This window comes from Apium graveolens, chromosome 6 (assembly GCF_009905375.1).
Source record: "Apium graveolens cultivar Ventura chromosome 6, ASM990537v1, whole genome shotgun sequence".
NCBI lineage: Eukaryota > Viridiplantae > Streptophyta > Magnoliopsida > Apiales > Apiaceae > Apium > Apium graveolens.
Window position 1 is genome coordinate 302485738 of NC_133652.1, and position 17937 is coordinate 302503674.

Sequence of the window (17937 nt, forward strand, 5' to 3'; positions counted from 1 at the left end):
AAGTGGTTTAGGTTTCCTTTGACTGACCGGATATTTGGTTACCCCTTGCTTCCGAGTTTTAAAAAGGAATGAAAGCAAGTGTAAGGTAAGTACTTTCACTTTCACTCATACAGTCGTAATCATGCTTCCGAGTTTTAAAAAGGAACGAAAGCAAGTGATGATGAATGTAAAATTGGCATACTTTCACTCCAAAAATGGGATGAAAGTACTTTACCTTCTAATCATTTACTTCCCTTTAAAACTATAGCATGGGTTGCTCTTGAAAATGGCGGAACCTGGGTCGGTTTAGATGCAAAAGATTCATCTTTTGCTGAACAATATGGACTAAGAAGTACTTAATATTAGTTTACATATTGAACAATTCAACGATCAATCGATCATGACTCTGCTTTGTTCAGAGTTTGTGAAGGACTTTTACATCGACAAACAGTCTAATGATTATTAACACCACCACAGAAGCATATACAACATACAACGATAGGAATGGCATGTTTGAGCTTGTCATACAACTTAACCAGAAATCCTCAAAGAAAATACATCCTTCATAACATACGTATCGAGATATCTTCATAATGTCCTGCAGATTTCCTACATGATTATGTAAAGAAAACCCGCTAATCATTTCTTTGTGTCATACACAGCTATATTTTGGGGTTCACATTCAGGGCTAAATAGTCGAACCAGCAATGATGTGGTTGAGCTTACAGAGACGGCACCACAAGCAGCCCACCTTAGACTCCGGGGAACAGTGATTCTAGGACCTGCAATGACATGTCAAATATATAAGTCAGTTGTAACTTGTCGCAAAATGCAGGTCATATCTTTGCCTCTTCCTTCTTTTAAATTGTATAGAAATATATTTAAGCTAGAAAACTTCTACAACATCAATGAAAAGATGATTCATCCAACATATCCCCAGTCCCTGAAGCTAAAAGACACCATATATGTTTCAAAAATGTGAATTGACGGAACTATATCTAAACAGGAGAAGTGTCAATTTGTAGGTAGGAAGAAAGAAAGATGAGAACCGATTTGTTCCCTCCCCACAACAAAGTCTCTGTTGGGTTTATCTCACTATTTTGTGTAACGAAGGAGAAAAAGGTCAGAAAGATGGAACAAACCATAGTGCAAGCGACAGAGAACCCAAAACCCTAATGCTCCTCCAACAGTGAAAATTCCAGCAGTCTGTCGCATCAATCTTGAGCAAGGTTTGCAATCTGATCTCATCAGTTCACCATCGGAAAATCCACATAAACGTCTTAGGGCCATTCCTCACTTTTTTAATGTCTCCACTAAACAGTGCTGCAGGCTATCAGTCTTTAAAATTTCAATCTGTTGTAGCTCCTACGACACAATGCATATGACTTGGGCTTGCCACATTAGAAAAATATATATAAGTATGTGCCTGAATTTCAATTTTAATACAACAACCAGGTTGAAATAATATTATTGCACGTTCTATATAGAGAAATGAACATAAATACTACTATCATCCAGAGACGATGAAGTTCTATCCTAGTTCCTACTTCATTTTACAGCTGAAAAAACTGAACTTGAGAACTCTCTCCTTGTACTAGCATCTTCAAGTGAAAGCAACCACAAAACCAACAACGGTGCTTACATTAACACTCTACAACTCTCTCCTTGTACTAGCATCACGAGCGGAACAAGGAGGCAACGGGCATGAAACCCTCTCATCCCGGATATTATAATTAGTATAAAATGTTTAAACACTGTAAATTTAGCAAGAGTAGCTAGATGGTCTAGACGAGTAGTCGAGTACTATAACATAGGAGTATAATGCTGCAGGTTTGATTTGTCGAAGGCACTCAATCCTTGTTGTTACATTACATTTTGCGATTTATCTACCACATTGTCCAAACGGTGACTAAATTATTCTCTATTTCGAGATTTTTAACGTTACCCTCGACTTTAAACTCAAGTTCCGCAACTGATACTAGCAAGTAGCAACAATGCAGTATCTAATTCTACTAGCACAAGACAAACTAACAAGATACTTGAATGATACAATCTGAAATGAGGAAGATAAAACCAAAAATTAGACATAGTAAAACACAGTGAAAAACAAGTGTTGTAATGTGGTAAAGTTAAAAACAAGGATATATAACAAGTGTCTCACAGGCATTTTGTCAAACAGGTGCAAGACAAAGAGCAGAACTAACCGTTTTTATTTGTTGGACCGATTGGAAACAAAGGACCCGGTTTAGCTTTTGAGATCAAAGGAATATTCTCAATGTGCCGTGAGAATTGTGATACTGGCATATTTACTTACTTTTTTTTAATTATTACTCCCTTTGTCCCTTTCAGTTATTTTCGTTTCCGAGACAGTATTCGACACGTATTTTAAGATAAATAAAAAATATAATTTTATACGTTTTTTTAAAAAAAATCAGAATAAAAGTTTCAACATCATATTTTTATTAAAAAAGAAATTTTTTGAAAAAATAGTTATAGAACTATAATTTCTATCAATCTCAAAATGCGTGTCGGACACCCTCTTTTAAATGATAACAAATGGATGAGAATGAGGGAATATTTCGTATTATTCGATTACGAAGCGGGATATATTGTTTATTTTTGTTTAGTAAGTCGAATAATGATAATGATCCGGGCTGATAATAATAAAATAGTACTTCCTCCGTCTCAATTTTCTGTCATGTTTGATTTTTTGTGGTCAAATTGACCTGATTTTAACCGTAAATTAAATATCAATTTTTCATTATTTTAAAAAACTAAAAATATATATTAAATTAGATTACATGTACTTTCTAATAATAAAAATTTTATAATTTCTTTTGATTATTAGTTACAGTTTCAGTTTACTAATATTTTTTATTGTAAATCAACAAAATTTGGGGAAAAATTTGATTAATTAAATCGAACTCGATCTCGAGCTATTCGAATTCTTTTATCGAGTATATTTCGAGTTTCAAATTACTCGACTCGTAAAATTTATGAGCCTTGTCGAACTTCAGTTTTTTTAATTTTTTTTGCTATAATATATTGTTATATAAATATTCAATATTTATTTATATTTTATGTATCTAATGGAGTTGAACTCGAACCGAATCAGTTATATTTCGAGTTTTTGAATCGTACTCGAGCTTATCAAATTTTTTACGAATCAAATTTCGAATTTGACACATAAAATTTAGTTGAATTGGAATTCAAATTTGAGCAAAGTCTAACGATATTCGAGTCGCCTTATTCGAGACGAAGAAGTACACGGAGGAAAGCAAGTTTTATAAATTATTTATAAAATTAAAGCTTGAGTCATGGCGTTTTTATTCATTCGATAATCGATATCTTAATCTATAAAGTCAAGACAACCCCAAATTTATTATAGCATGTGGTACTCGTCCCTGACGCAATTTCCTAGGGACCAAGGGAGTATATTTTTCTTAAAATATAATCCCTCGTAATGATATACATTTCCAATATTGACTTCGAACATTATTTATGCTAAGTAATTGACTATTAATTTACGTCTAATTTATAAAATTAAATATAATCATGAGTGAATTTGTTGGATTCGTATTTATGAGTATTTTAATATAATGAACTTTTTATATTTAATACTATACGAAATTAAAAATATATTAACAATCAAAAAGGTGCATTGACAAACGTGTTCAACACAAATAGAAAACGTTTTTAGAGACAGAGGGAGTACTTCATTAGTCCCTTTTAATTGTTATTATTTCTGGTAGAGCACTCAACACATATTTTAAAATGAATAAAAAATATAATTTTATAATTTTTTTAAAATTTTCTGTTTTTGAATAAATATAAAATATTTAAATCTTTATTTAAAAAAAAAATTAAAAAAATTAAAGAACTATACTTTCTCTTCATTTTAAAATGCGTGTCAAACACTCTCCCAGAAACGAAAACAATCGAAGAGGATGGATGGAGTACTTGATAATCTTACAAGATGATGAATTTCCAATAATAAAACAAACTTGGTCTATTTTTATATAAAATTAATAAAAATGATCAAGTTTTGAAAAGTTGGCCAACTTTAACAATCGGATACTCAACTGTTAGTAGAATATTTATTTTATATGGGATACCTAACTGACAGTGGGGTATTCAATACGTTAAAATTGACCACTTTTTTGAAAATAACTATTTTGGTTAAATTTTTCAAAAATTGGCTATTTTTGTCATTTTTTCTGATTTAAATATATACTACTCCCTCTGTACCTATAGAATGTATATATTGGGGACGCATTTTAATACTTATTTAAAACACAATTTCACTAATTATATTATTAATTTTATTTTTAAATAAAAATTTAATATTTATATTTAATTCAGAAAAACAAAATTTTGAAAAGACAACTAGGGTTAGATATTTTTACCGGCCATGACTATTAGGTGAAAGGGATGAGGTGGGTGAAGCAGAGACTAGTAATATTATACCATCTTTATCTTCCCTTTATTTATTTATTTATATCACACTCCTCAGTTTTCAGTTCTTACACACAATCTAACTGTGTGTTTTCTCACATACTTACACACAACCTCACAGTCACAAGTACAGAACTCTCTACTTGCTTAGGTATGACTTTTTTATTACATGCATAACATAATCTTGATTTTGTTCAACTAGCTTCATTTCTTGACAACCCTTTTGAGTTTGATCCTTAATCTTTTCTGGGTCTTGTCTGTTATCTACTTTTATATACTCTTTAGTTAAACTGTTGTGTTCTAAATTGTACTTATCACTCACCAAGTATGTAGTTTCTTTTTATCTTAACATAAGTTTTATTTGTTTGATAATTAATCAGACACGCACGCACCAAGAGTCGAACTCGTGACCTCCTGCAAGCGGGACACGAGCTCAACCACTGTACCATATCTTTTTACATAAGTTAGATATAAGATGATAGTACCTAAGCACATCAATCTTGATTAGTCCTTTGATGATGAAGCTTGTTTTGATTGTCTCTTATCCTCTTAGGTTTGATCAACATGATATGTAGTATATATTATATACTTAGTTCTTGGTATATTGATCAGTGAGTTTCTTTATAATTTCATAAATTAGCAACATGATAAATGGTATACTTAGTTGTTGGTATAGTGATCAGTGAGTTTCTTGATAATTTGATAAATTAGCTGCTGTTAATTTATTTGAGCATGTACATATTGTTAGAATATAAAATAAGATCCAGTTGGGACCTTTCTCAAGACCTTGAGGTTTTAGATAGACCGGTTAATTGAGAGGTAAATTTATAAGTTGTCCTTCTATTGGGATGTATATTTAAGTGTTTATGAACACTAGATAATCCGATTGCGAGTTGTAGAAGGTAGAAACAATTTTGTGATGCCAGGACTGAAGTTTAAAGGGATTATGTGGATAATATTTGGCTGGTTAAAAATTTACGAGTTGATTCATACTCAAAGTTTTAGCATTTTGTCAGTTACCTCTCCAGTTGTGTTTGGGAGTTATCAGATTTGAGAACTGGTTTCTTGACATACTGTTTGTGATGCTAGTGATTCGTAATTATGGTTGATTCGCAACAGATTTTGCCTTTGTTTGTGTTTTTGTAATCACTCTATTTTGTAATTATAGCATTTTGTATTTGGCATACATTCTTGATCATCTAGAAAATCTTGCTCTCCGTGGAGAATATTGGCACAATTTAACTTTTAGTCATTTATTTACAGAATCTGTAAAACATGGGGCACAAGTATCTTTGGACAGCTTTCTGTTTATGGGCTTTCACATGCACTCTTCTTCAGGCTTCCTCTGATGGTTTATTGAGAGTTGGTTTGAAGAAACGGCAGTTGGATCGTGACAGCATTAAAGCAGCCAGAAGCAGTAAAGTGGATGGTAAATATGTGAAGGCTGGTTTGGGTGATTCGGACATTGACACTGTATCTCTGACGAACTATTTGGATGCCCAGTATTATGGGGAAATTGGCGTTGGCTCACCTTCCCAGAAATTCACTGTTATATTTGATACTGGGAGTTCAAATCTCTGGGTTCCGTCATCAAAATGCTACTTTTCAGTGAGTTATTCGGGATGCTTATACTTGCTACCTTCCATTACTCATACTTGGAAAGTTGCATAATATATTTCAATATTTGCAGATTGCTTGCTGGTTACATCCCAAGTACAAGTCAAAGAAATCTAGTACATATATTGCAAATGGTAAAAGACATGAAAGCTTCATTTGACCTGCGAGCATTTTACTATAACAAAGTCTGTAGAGTGTAAAATTTGTAATAGATTGCATGCTTCACTTATTTGATTGATTTATTGTAGGAAAACGTGTTTCGATAAATTATGGATCGGGATCAGTTTCTGGCTTCTTAAGTCAAGACAGTGTCGAAGTTGGGGATCTTTTAATTAAAGATCAAGTACGTCTAGCATTATTTAATGCTCTAACTCATGTCTGAGTCTTTTTTTGGTAGTCTGATGGTCTTGATTGTTACATTAGGTTTTCATTGAGACTACAAAAGAAGGAAGCCTTACATTTGTAGTGGCAAAGTTTGATGGTATTCTTGGACTTGGATTCCAGGAAATTTCTGTCGGAAATGTGGTTCCACCCTGGTATCATTTTAGACCCAGTTGATTTTTAGAACTTTACATTATTACATCCTTACAGAAAGGATTTGCTATGGCCTCTGTTTTCTTGCTTCTGTCTTTAATGCATCTAAGCTTATACAAAAATGCAGGTACAATATGGTAGACCAAGGTCTGGTAAAGGAAAAGGTATTCTCATTTTGGCTCAATCGAGATGCAGATGCTGAAGAGGGAGGTGAACTTGTGTTTGGTGGTGTAGATCCAAAACACTTCAAGGGGAAGCACACTTACGTACCAATAACCGACAAGGGTTACTGGCAGGTTTGTATTGTTAAAAGATGAGCCGGTAATTTAATCTGATTTTACTTGTATATTCTGATTTAAAGCTAATCATTTTTTTCCTTTCGCAGTTTGATATGGGTGACTTTCTCATTGGCAACAAGTCCACAGGTCATTTCTTAATGCCGACTACAGAGAATTTATGGTTTAAAATAGATTCTTGATAAGTACTAGATAATGGCATTTACTTCTATCCTTACTTGTTGCTGGTCTTTGGTTACAAACAGCAATGTAGGTAATCATTTTAAGCCATGTTTATGACCAATTTAGAAAGATTGAATGATGATCCAAACCAAAAATACCTATACATATGTTGAAGTCTTCACAGGGATATTATTGTGGTTGAGGTCTAATCTAGTTAAGAAATATATTCGCATTTTTCATAAGCTGCAAAGTTATTTAGTAATTAATCTTTAGAGCACAAAATCAACCAACTTCTATATTGAATCCATTAGCTTAGACGTAGTTTGGAACATATATGAAATTTCCAGTGTTTTTCCTTCAGGTTATTGTGATGGAGGTTGTTCTGCCATTGTGGATTCCGGGACATCCTTGCTTGCTGGTCCAACTGTTAGTTTCCCTAGCCCTTTTATCCACCCATTAATTCATTTTGATTTTCAAAAATTATGAATTATGTCATCTTTCCGAAAAAAATTGCATGCAGTACTTGTAGGATAAGTCTCACATTCCTATACGAGTTTGAAACTTTAATTTAAGTTGGATTCTTATTTAAGATTATTAAGGTTTGTGTAAATATAGTAATTTGTAGTAAAATTACTATTTAAGATAGGGAAGTTAGTAGTCATCATAGGTAAGAGTTCAAAGTTGATTACGATTGGAAAATATATAGTGCATATAAAAAGGATGATTTTTGACATTGAGAGAGAGTTTTGCATCAAATGAGGTGATTCAGTTCAATAGTGAAGTGAGATAGCGTCTCCATTCTAATAGCACATTCATTACAGTGGTTTTTGGTTTTACCCCCCCCCCCCCAAAGTGGTTTCCTCATTAAATTCATTCTTCCTGCTATTGTTTTTTTTAATTAAAAACTGTTTTTGGAGAAATACTAACAATGCTTTGTTGTCTATCAACTTTAGAATATAGTGACTCAAATTAACCATGCCATTGGAGCAGAAGGGATAGTGAGCATGGAATGTAAACAAGTTGTCTCTGAATATGGAGAGATGATCTGGGATCTTCTAGTATCAGGGGTTTGTTTTTTATACATCTCTTAGATATATGATATATATATATATATATTCCTTGTTAAAATAAACTTTAGCATTTAATTTGCATTATTATGTTACTTACAGTTGGGACCTGATGTAGTATGTTCACAAATCGGTTTGTGTTTCTCAAATGGAAAAGATCAACACATGAGGTATTCCACTAGGCACATGCCTTTTAAATTTACTATGAACCAGTGCAGATATGATTTGTGAATGTATATGTGGATTTAATCAACATGACCAGTTGTTCTCTGTGCTCCTATAGTACTCTTATCTTATTAGTAAAGGAGTGATAATAATAGAAGTTCTCTTTTCAGTTCAATTATTAAAACAGTTGTTGAAAAGACCGACCAAGGGGAGGCCTCTTCGAAAGATGACCTTGGATGCACTGCATGCGAACTGCTTGTTTCTTGGATCTCAACCCAACTGAAACAGGAGGGAACTAAGGATTCGGTGCTTAACTATGTGAATCAGGTGATCCATCTAAGACTATATTTTTTTAACTTCACCACTTGGTTGTACCTTTCCCTGTCTCTTGTTCAATGTAACTGTGGAATTTCTTTTATGATTTATTTTGTGTGACAATGAATATTTAATATACGTAGCTCTGTGAAAACTTTCCAAGTCCAATGGGAGAATCGGTAATTGATTGCAATAGCCTCTCCAAAATGCCAAACATCACATTTACTATCGGAAAGAAAACTTTCAGTCTCAGTCCAGAACAGGTTTGTAGAATCTTTCTGAATTCCCAATATCTTTTTAGTTTTTGATCAATAATAATTTTTGCATGCATTGTTCATGGACTAGGAAAACTAAATTTGAAAAATATTATGCTTCTAAGCTAAAGTTAGGTTAGTTGGTGCAATAAGAGAAAACATCTAATGGTACGATATTAACTACTTCTGAAGTCGAATGTAAATTGGTAATTAATAAGTATACTTGCTTAATTCCTTTATCTCAACATTCCAAGTTGCCTTAACCTTCTATCTTGTTTTCAGTATATACTTAAAACTGGAGAAGGCGTTGCCACTGTTTGTCTTAGTGGCTTTATAGCTCTGGATGTGCCGCCTCCAAAAGGCCCATTGTGGTATGTAATTTTGCTGCTAAATATTTGTATAAGCTCTTTGTTCTAACTTAATACAAATAAAGTCGGTATAATGTAGTTTCTCACGTTACCTCCCAACTCAATTTGAAAACTGTAATAATGGAATGCATATAAACTAAAAGCAGCCCAAACCCCAAATTAGGGCGTTGCAAGAAAATTCAATACAGTATCTGCAGTAATCCTATACAATTTCAAAATCAAAGCTTAAGCCCATTCACCTATTCTGAGACACCATAAGCCCATAAATGATTGCTTTTTACTCGGATAAATTTGTGTCAACATATTTAACATTGAAGCATGATTGTAAACTTAAACAGCGACAAATACTCGTTTTAAATTGTAACATCTTATGCTAAATAAAAAGTCAAGAGAGGGCGGTGCACACCCTATCCCCCCTGTTGTATACATCCCTGCCCTAATGTTACCCGCACACTAGTATTACGTCTTCAGTTTATTTTGGTTTAGCATTATTGAACTATTGTCTCTCTAATACCACAAAAAAAATTTCTGCAGGATCCTCGGAGATGTTTTTATGGGTGTATATCATACCGTCTTTGACTATGGTAATCTACAACTAGGCTTTGCTGAATCTGCTTGATACCATTCGACTAGCAGCAGTCATCGGTTCCTTGAGTGCCAAAGGTTCATGAGGCTGCATGTGGTTAGTGCTAATTAAGCCGAAGTTACCTAAAACATTCTGGTTTGTCTGTAATTTATACGAAAGGCACCTCGTGAAGTATGTATTATTTCCGGTGTCCATTGAAGAGAATGCTTTCTATATTCTCTTCAAATCACAACATCATAGTATTATGTGGTTGTAAGACGTTTTAAACTTGATGATGCTTATGTATCTATCTAGTCTGTGCTCTGCTGCTGCATGATTAATAAGTATAAGTATGGAGAGTTTGGAGTATGGTATTAAACTTGCATGTACAAATAATAAAAAGTAATGCAAGTATGATAAGAACGCTTCATGAACTTGACTCTCAGCATAAAGATATTGATCTTTGAGTGAACCATACCATAGTTTCTACTATGTACCTGACTTTCGATGCTTATATTAGCTAAACGTGCCAGCGACCTGGTAATAAGACCCAAAAGAATCTCCTCCATCTCCTGGAAATACCTGCAGAAGACAGGAATGATGAACGTTAGACGCCGTGCAGTGCATATGCACCGCGATCCTCAGATAGCACTCCCCGACCCTGAAATGACCAGATGACCATCCCGACGTGCATATGCACCGCGATCCTCCCATCAGCACCCACTGGCATAAACTCCGAGTTAATAGACCCATCTTAAGTTCCACCATTGACAATACAGACTGAGTGACGGGGTTTAAGCAGCTTTCAATAGCTATCAAGAAGAACCTCCTTCAAAAGCCTATGAAACTGCTATTACGATTAAATCGAAGATTAGAAGATTAGCTAATATTTACATTCTGAGCTCTTAAAAGAAACAACTTTGTCACAAATCTTAAGTTAACATTACAAACCGTTCATAAAAGTTAAAGCACAATACAACATTCATAAAATTTCATTTTACACATAGTATGAGAGTGTTACTTATAGTAGCATAAACACATTTTATGTGCTTTTACTTGATTAATCTTCTAGTTCAAGAGTTTGTCGGAACTTCATTTTTTACAGATATGATTGGTTTGAGGAGAATTTTACAATGGGTTACATAATCAGTGAGTCCAACTGGTGCACTCGAATCATCTGGTTCATCATCTGCTTTCTCAAACTCGAATCCGTGAATCAAGCTTGCTATAGCCAGCTGCATTATTCTTAGCCCTAGAAAAATTCCTGGACACATTCTTCTCCCACTTCCAAATGGCAGCAACTCATAGTGATTGCCTTTAACATCAATATTTTGATGGCTAGTCAAGAACCTCTCCGGTCTAAACTCATCAGGATCAGGCCATACTTGAGGATCGCGGTGGATCTTTGACACATTAACAATTAATCGTGTATCCTTAGGGACATTGTAACCGCTGACAACACAGTCTTCTATGGATTCACGAGGTGGTAGTAGTGGTGCAGCTGGATATAAACGCATTGATTCTTTAAAAATTGCCTGCAAGTAGACCAAGTTCTTTATGTCGGACTCTTCAACTCGTCTACTTCCAACATGGTTGTTCAGTTCATCTCTAGCCTTCTTAAGCACATGGGGGTTACTAATCAGCAGCGATACTGTCCACTTTAGAGTCACTCTTGTTGACTCTGCCGCTCCTGATATAAACGCCTAAATGCAAAACGTTTCAATATAAATCTGGGCATAAACAGTAACCAAAATGCAAATAGAAAATGAAATCGATATTGTATTTTAGATACTCTATTAGAACATAATCTTATAACATATAAAGGATTTAGTAACAGAGCATACCAAAGAAGTAGCCTTAACAACAATGTCAGGGTCAAAGCCTTCAAAATCTTGCGATGTAGCACCATAAATTCTGGAGAGCAACATGTCCATGATATCGTGTTGTTCATCTTTCAATTTTCTTCTCTGTTTGTGCTCTCGTAACCATCCATTGAGTATATAATCTGTTTCCTCTGCAGCCTTCCTCATGGCCTTCTCAAAGCCTCCCCAGTCCAACCATCTTAAAACCGAAACATAATCTCTCAAGACAAAGCTGCCAACCTGTTCAGAAAAATATCTTACGAGCTTTGAAAACTGAATACCCTTTTCGTCAGTCCAGTTATATCGTTGCCCCACCATCATTCTCAGCACTATGTTCATTGTCAAGCATCCAAACCATTCATTCATATCAATGTTTACCATATGGTTTTGACAACTTCTATTTTTTAACCATAAGTCATAGATATCTTCCATGGAATCCTTTATTTCAGATTTTCGAAGATGTTCGAACATCTCCATATGGTTGACACTTAAAAGCTCTCGTGTGATCTTGCGCATTTTTTTCCAATAAGGTCCATACGGACCAAGACCTGACATGGCATAGTTATAGGCCATTACTTCCGCTCCAATGCTTTTGGGGCGGTTCAAGAAGACTTTATCATTGGACGAAAAACACTCTTTAGCTACCTTCCAGTCACTTACTACCACCGCTTTCTGTGCACCGAGTTTAATCGCAAAAATCGGTCCATATTTTTCTGCCATAGACCCCAACACAACATGAGGCAACTTTTTGCCACAAAAGAGATGGAAATGACCAATTATAGGCCATGCACCTTCAGCTTCTGGGAGCTTCTCGAGGCTTTCGATGTTTTTATTAGCATATGGTGTCCATGATCTGAAGATATAGCAGACAGTGAGCAAAGAAGCAAAAAGAGAAAATCCAACAGCTGTTTCGAACGAGAGAGTGAAATCCATATTGATAAAAATTTGGTTATGCTTTCTCATCAGAATCTATCAAAGTAGCTATATACAGAAAAAAATTTACCGAACTGCATTTCTTATCGTTTAAAAGAAAAAGGAAGGAACATCATTGTAATGATTATGTCTGTAAAGTAAATAAACTCTGTGGTGTGTATTGTAAGTGGAAAAAGATATCATCATCTTAAGAGATAAGATCTCTGTTGGAGTTTACTTTAGAATGAAGGACAAAACCCTATACAATGATTTGGGGTGTCTGCATTGAGTTTATACTGTTACATTTGACAACAGCTAATATACAGACATGATATTAGATCATGTGATGGGGGACATGGTAGAACTGTCAGTTTGTGAGAAAGAATCTTGAAACGTGCTGATGATAATCCCTTCGTAAAAAAATTCAGCGATTTGTTGTTCACTTGGAACCCCACCCACAGTTGCACACATCCCTGGCACTAATGTTACCCTCACGCAAGTATTACGTCTTCAGATTTATTTTTGTTCAGCGTTATTGAACTACTGTCTTTCTAATACCACTAATAAAATATCTGCAGGATCCTTGGAGATGTTTTTATGGGTGTATAGTATATCATACCGTCTTTGACTACCTTAATCTACAGCTAGGCTTTGCCGAATCTGCTTGATGACTACTACTCAACTAGCAGCAGTCATAGGTGACAAGGATCCTTGGAGATGTTTTTATGGGTGTATAGTATATCATACCGTCTTTGACTACCTTAATCTACAGCTAGGCTTTGCCGAATCTGCTTGATGACTACTACTCAACTAGCAGCAGTCATAGGTGACAAGGATTCATGAGGCTGTTGCCTGACTGATAAGTATGAAGATTTGTAATTGTATACTGTGTTTTACTAATTTCAGGCTTTGTTTGCCTGGAAAATTTAGAAACTAAAGTTAACACGATTTAATCATTAACAAGTACAAAATCTACCACAGTCTAAAGTTGAAACAGACTCACCATATTGCCTGATGAGCTCATTCACAAAATCTGTTCATTTTTAGATGCAAAAAAGCTGTTCTAAGTCTAGTGAAAATTTATTTAGACTACTTTTTATTAATATAACTCTTTAGGACGGTGTACTTTCCATAATATTTGGAGAAGGCAGAGTAGGTTATATTTTTATTAAGAGTAAATTGCATATTGCATCCCTTTGATTTGGGTAATTGGCACTTTGGTACCACTTGTTTCAACAATTGCACTTTGCACCCCATACAAGTTTAGGCGCTGTATTTTGCACCCCTTCCGCTAGTTTTTGCCGTTACCGTTAAATATGTCAGGGGTAAAGAAGTAATTTAACCAGGTCTAATTGCACTTTGATCACTAAAGTTCAACAGATTTTTCATTTATACCACTAGACAATTTTTTTTACAATTCTAACCTTCAACTATAAAAATTGAACATTTTAACCAATTTATTAAAAATTTTAATATTTGAATTTTTATAATTTTCAAAAAAAAATATATTCAAATTTTTATAAATTTTAAAAAATATATTAGAAATTTTATAATATTCGAATATAAAAATTATATTCGAATTTGAAAAATAAGTTATATTAGAATTTTTATAATACTCGAATTTTAAAAATAATTCGATTTTTTTAATTTATTATCTGAATATAATTTTTTTAAAAATTCGAATATTATGAAAATTTGAATATATTTTTTATGGTACGAATAGTATAAAAATTCGAATACAATTTTTTTAAAAATTATAAAATTCTAATATTAAAAATTTTAATAAATTGATTAAAATGTTCAATATTTAAAAATTTGAATATAATTTTTTTAAAAATTATAAAAATTCAAATATTAATAATTTTAATAAATTGATTAAAATGTTCAATTTTTATAATTCAAGGTCAGAATTGTAAAAAAAAATTGTCCAGGGGTATAAATGAAAAATCTGTTGAACTTTGGTAATCAAAGTGCAATTAGACATGGTCAAATTATTTATTTACCCCTGACATATTTAAAGGTAATGGCAAAAACTAACGAAAGGGGTGCAAAATGCAGCGCCTAAATTTGTACGGGGTGCAAAGTGCAATTGTTCAAACAAGCGGTACCAAAGTGTCAATGGTCCAAATCAAAGGGATGCAATATGCAATTTACTCTTTTATTAAATAATAACAATTTTAAATGATAACAAATTAACAATTGATTATTAGTCAATAATTTAATCATGATTAAGTACTAGTAAATAAAATCATCGACTAGGGAAGAATTGCGGAAGAATTTGAAGTTTAGACTCATCAATTGGGGAAGAATCAAGTAAACGACTTGCTAATTCTTACAGACTGGTTTTTCTTAACTGAGTCTCCGGAGGACATGTTTGGTTGTTGGTGACTTCGTGTATATTATTTGAATTTCTTCTATATATCTAAATTCGTCCTTGAAGTTGTTCTCAATATCGGCATGACTCACTCTGGGCATTACTGGCTGAACTCTTTAACTTTTACAGAGGTGATCCTCATTTGGCTTTGAAATTTCATACAGGGTTGTGACACCTGAAGCAAAAACTGGCGATAATTTATTCTACTAATATAGACAAGTGGCTTTAGCAACATCTTTTGAGATATCTGGAGGTGATGAATACAGGACCTAATATTTCAAAGGCATACATAGATTTAATTTTATTTCCTACAAAAAACTTAAATTCTTGAAATAGGTTAAAGTGAGGAATTTTTATTTATCTACTTATTTAAATCTAGTCACATGTAAAAAGAATTACTGACTGTCTAATCAAATTCAACAGATTTTGAGCATATTAGGTGTTATCTGAAGCAAAATGTATCAATATCACTCAGAAGCATACATAAGCATCATAAGATTCTCATTTAAAAAAGTTCAGACCTGGACAACCACTGTGGATAACTTTAAGGATGTACTATATGACTATTATCTTCATGATTGCCTGAAAACAACGGTATAAACATTTACTAGTGCAGAAAACACTACATACTTATTAACGGGAAGGGCAAGTATGCTGCTTAGGACAGGGCAAACATGCAACAGTTTTCATGCTGATGTTGTTAACTTGACACATAGGTATAAATGCAAAACTAAGAATAAGCAAAAATAGAATAAGCAAGACCAAAGTTTCAGAAAACTGAAAGCCTTGCAAGAAAAGGTAAAGAAGCCTACAAAGATAAAATTTCTATCCTGAAACGTGAGAACAGATGAGATCTACAAGAATAATTTTACAACATATACTGCCGTCAGATAAGAAAGAACAAGAACCTATATTATGTGCGGAGTCGCCAACATAGACCTTCTGATGCACTGCAAGGAGAGTTGGTTATGTTCTAACAAAGTGTTTGTTGATGCATCTGCGGAGAAGCCACAATCGACCATTTTATCTACTAGTTTACATGCTTCATTGTACTTCTTATCCCGAATACATCCACGAATAATGATATTGTAAGTGTCACTCTCAGGAATTAATCCATTGCATTCCATTGCTTGAAACAATGACAATGCTTTATCAACATAATGATTCTTGCAAAGACCACCTAACAAGGTTTCATACGTGACAATATTTGGCTTATGGCCTAGATCTTGAATCTTATAGAAAAAAGTCAGTGCTTCGGTAGATTTACCCAGCTGACATAGCCCGTGTAACAATATGTTGTGTGTTACAACATCGGGACTTAAACCTTCGGATGCCATCTTTCTGTAAAGATCCATAGCTATGTCCAGTTTCAGCTCTCTGCAAAATGCATCTAACAGAATATTATATGTATAACAGTCAAGTATTATCTCCTTACTTTTTATCGTACTCAGCACAGCCAATGCTTCATCCATTTTCCCTTGTGTACAATATCCGTGCATTAGAGTACTGTAAGTCACTATATCAGGATATTCACCCCTTTCATTCATTATCTCAATCACCTGCTCTGCATCGTCCAATTTCCCAGACTTGGAATAAGCATAGACCAATATAGTAAAAGTACGAACATCAGGAGAAATGTTCATGTCATCCATCATCTGTTTAAGGAACATACTAACCTCTTCCCATCTATTGACATTACAGAGGACCTGAATGATTGGAGAGTAAGTCCAAACGTCTGGTAAAACGCCTTTCTCAATCATTTCAGAATGAACGTTCAGCGCATCATCGACACGACCATGCTTGCACAAAGAACCAATGATCATGTTATAAGTGATAGTATCAGGTTTGCAGTCGGAGTCTTGCATGAATCTAAACAACCAGAGGGCCATATCAGTATGACCTGTTTTACAAAGGCCATTAATCATGGTGCTATAAGTTACGATGTTCGGTTCAAATTCCCTTAATTTAATAAGGTTTGTGAATAAAAGCCTAGCCTCGGAAGGCTTATGTTGGGAAAGAAGCCCCCTAATTAGAGTAGTATATGTAACAACATTAGGAACAAAACCGCGTTTAAAGACACCACCAAGCAATGAAAATGCATAGTCTAGTCGATTAGAATGACAACAACAGTTAATGGCAATATTGAAGGACACGACATTGAGAGGAATGTTAAGAATACACATATCCCTAAATAGAGAGACCGCTACGGGATATTGTTTCATTCTTACAAGCGCGGTGAGCAGCTGATTAAAGTCGAAAACATTAGGGAGAGGCCGTCTTCTGAGCATTTTATCAAACACAACAAGAGCATCATCGAGTTTATCGAAACCAGACTTTGATTTTTCCAGTAGTAATTGCTGTAATTTCATACGTGAATCAGAGATACGTGTGGAATGAGGAATGTAATTAGGGTTTGTGCGAATATTATTATGAGAATGAAAATCAACAACAGTAATTGATGAATAAGAGGAAGATAGTGATCGAAAACAACAACTAACGGTACCTAGAAGACGACGACGTCGTAAGAATGAAATCAATCCGGAGGAAACACTGATCGAAGACATTGTTCTTCGTTTTCAAATCAATGTGGTTGGGTGGTTCGTGCTGAATGTCATTTTGGGTTAAAAATGGCACTCTTCAAAACCGTACATTACTTAACATTTATGTAAAAGATCGGAAACGGTATTTCATGTTATATTTTGGTAGTTTGAATTTTTTTTATGCGCAACCGTAGATAAAGTACGGTTTCGTACAAAATGCTATATAATGTACCGTTTTGAGCCAAAACGCTGCTTCAACTAACATTTTGCACATTATAAAAAAATTAAAAATATATATATAAAGTACCAAAACGGCACACTATGTACCGTTGTGCATTAAAAAAACAAAACGTAAGACGAAGTACCGTTATGAAATGACATTTTTGGTCATTATTTTCAAAAGTGACATTTTGGGTCATTTAACACTCAGAAATGACATTTTGGTCAATTGTTTTAAATAATTAGGGGTCTT

The 17937-nt window shown here is 34.0% G+C and overlaps 3 protein-coding genes and 1 long non-coding RNA gene across 8 annotated transcripts; 1 reads left to right on the plus strand and 3 right to left on the minus strand.

Annotated features, from left to right (window-relative positions):
- Positions 1–419: 419 nt before the first annotated feature.
- On the minus strand, positions 420–2267 carry LOC141668601 (uncharacterized). Of its 3 annotated transcripts, none has more exons than XR_012553108.1 (3): positions 2184–2267; positions 1122–1344; positions 420–761 (listed from the first exon to the last, which is right to left on the minus strand). It is a non-coding gene; the product is annotated as an uncharacterized LOC141668601 (long non-coding RNA). The 3 variants fall into 3 exon arrangements; XR_012553106.1 differs by having other exon boundaries at positions 1122–1370; positions 2184–2262; XR_012553107.1 differs by having other exon boundaries at positions 1122–1405; positions 2184–2200.
- Positions 2268–4429: 2162 nt separating this feature from the next.
- Positions 4430–10146, plus strand: LOC141668603 (aspartic proteinase A1-like). 2 transcript variants are annotated; one of them, XM_074475554.1, is made up of 14 exons: positions 4430–4585; positions 5698–6042; positions 6125–6185; positions 6300–6394; positions 6475–6587; positions 6713–6881; positions 6971–7010; positions 7405–7469; positions 7997–8110; positions 8213–8280; positions 8446–8602; positions 8734–8853; positions 9127–9215; positions 9747–10146. In XM_074475554.1, exons 2-14 carry the CDS (start codon positions 5710–5712, stop codon positions 9829–9831), a joined length of 1509 nt encoding a protein of 502 aa, XP_074331655.1. In that variant the 5' UTR covers positions 4430–4585; positions 5698–5709; the 3' UTR covers positions 9832–10146. The 2 variants fall into 2 exon arrangements, with proteins under 2 accessions (XP_074331655.1, XP_074331656.1); XM_074475555.1 differs by lacking the exon at positions 4430–4585 and adding an exon at positions 4636–4759.
- Positions 10147–10696: 550 nt separating this feature from the next.
- LOC141668602 (cytochrome P450 CYP82D47-like) lies at positions 10697–12676 on the minus strand. The gene is made up of 2 exons (XM_074475553.1): positions 11622–12676; positions 10697–11480 (listed from the first exon to the last, which is right to left on the minus strand). Exons 1-2 carry the CDS (start codon positions 12600–12602, stop codon positions 10851–10853), a joined length of 1611 nt encoding a protein of 536 aa, XP_074331654.1. The 5' UTR covers positions 12603–12676; the 3' UTR covers positions 10697–10850.
- A 2980-nt stretch (positions 12677–15656) lies between these two features.
- On the minus strand, positions 15657–17552 carry LOC141668905 (uncharacterized). 2 transcript variants are annotated; one of them, XM_074475970.1, is made up of 2 exons: positions 17429–17552; positions 15657–17282 (listed from the first exon to the last, which is right to left on the minus strand). In XM_074475970.1, exon 2 carries the CDS (start codon positions 17211–17213, stop codon positions 15834–15836), a length of 1380 nt encoding a protein of 459 aa, XP_074332071.1. In that variant the 5' UTR covers positions 17214–17282; positions 17429–17552; the 3' UTR covers positions 15657–15833. The 2 variants fall into 2 exon arrangements, with proteins under 2 accessions (XP_074332071.1, XP_074332070.1); XM_074475969.1 differs by having other exon boundaries at positions 15657–17549.
- Positions 17553–17937: the final 385 nt, after the last annotated feature.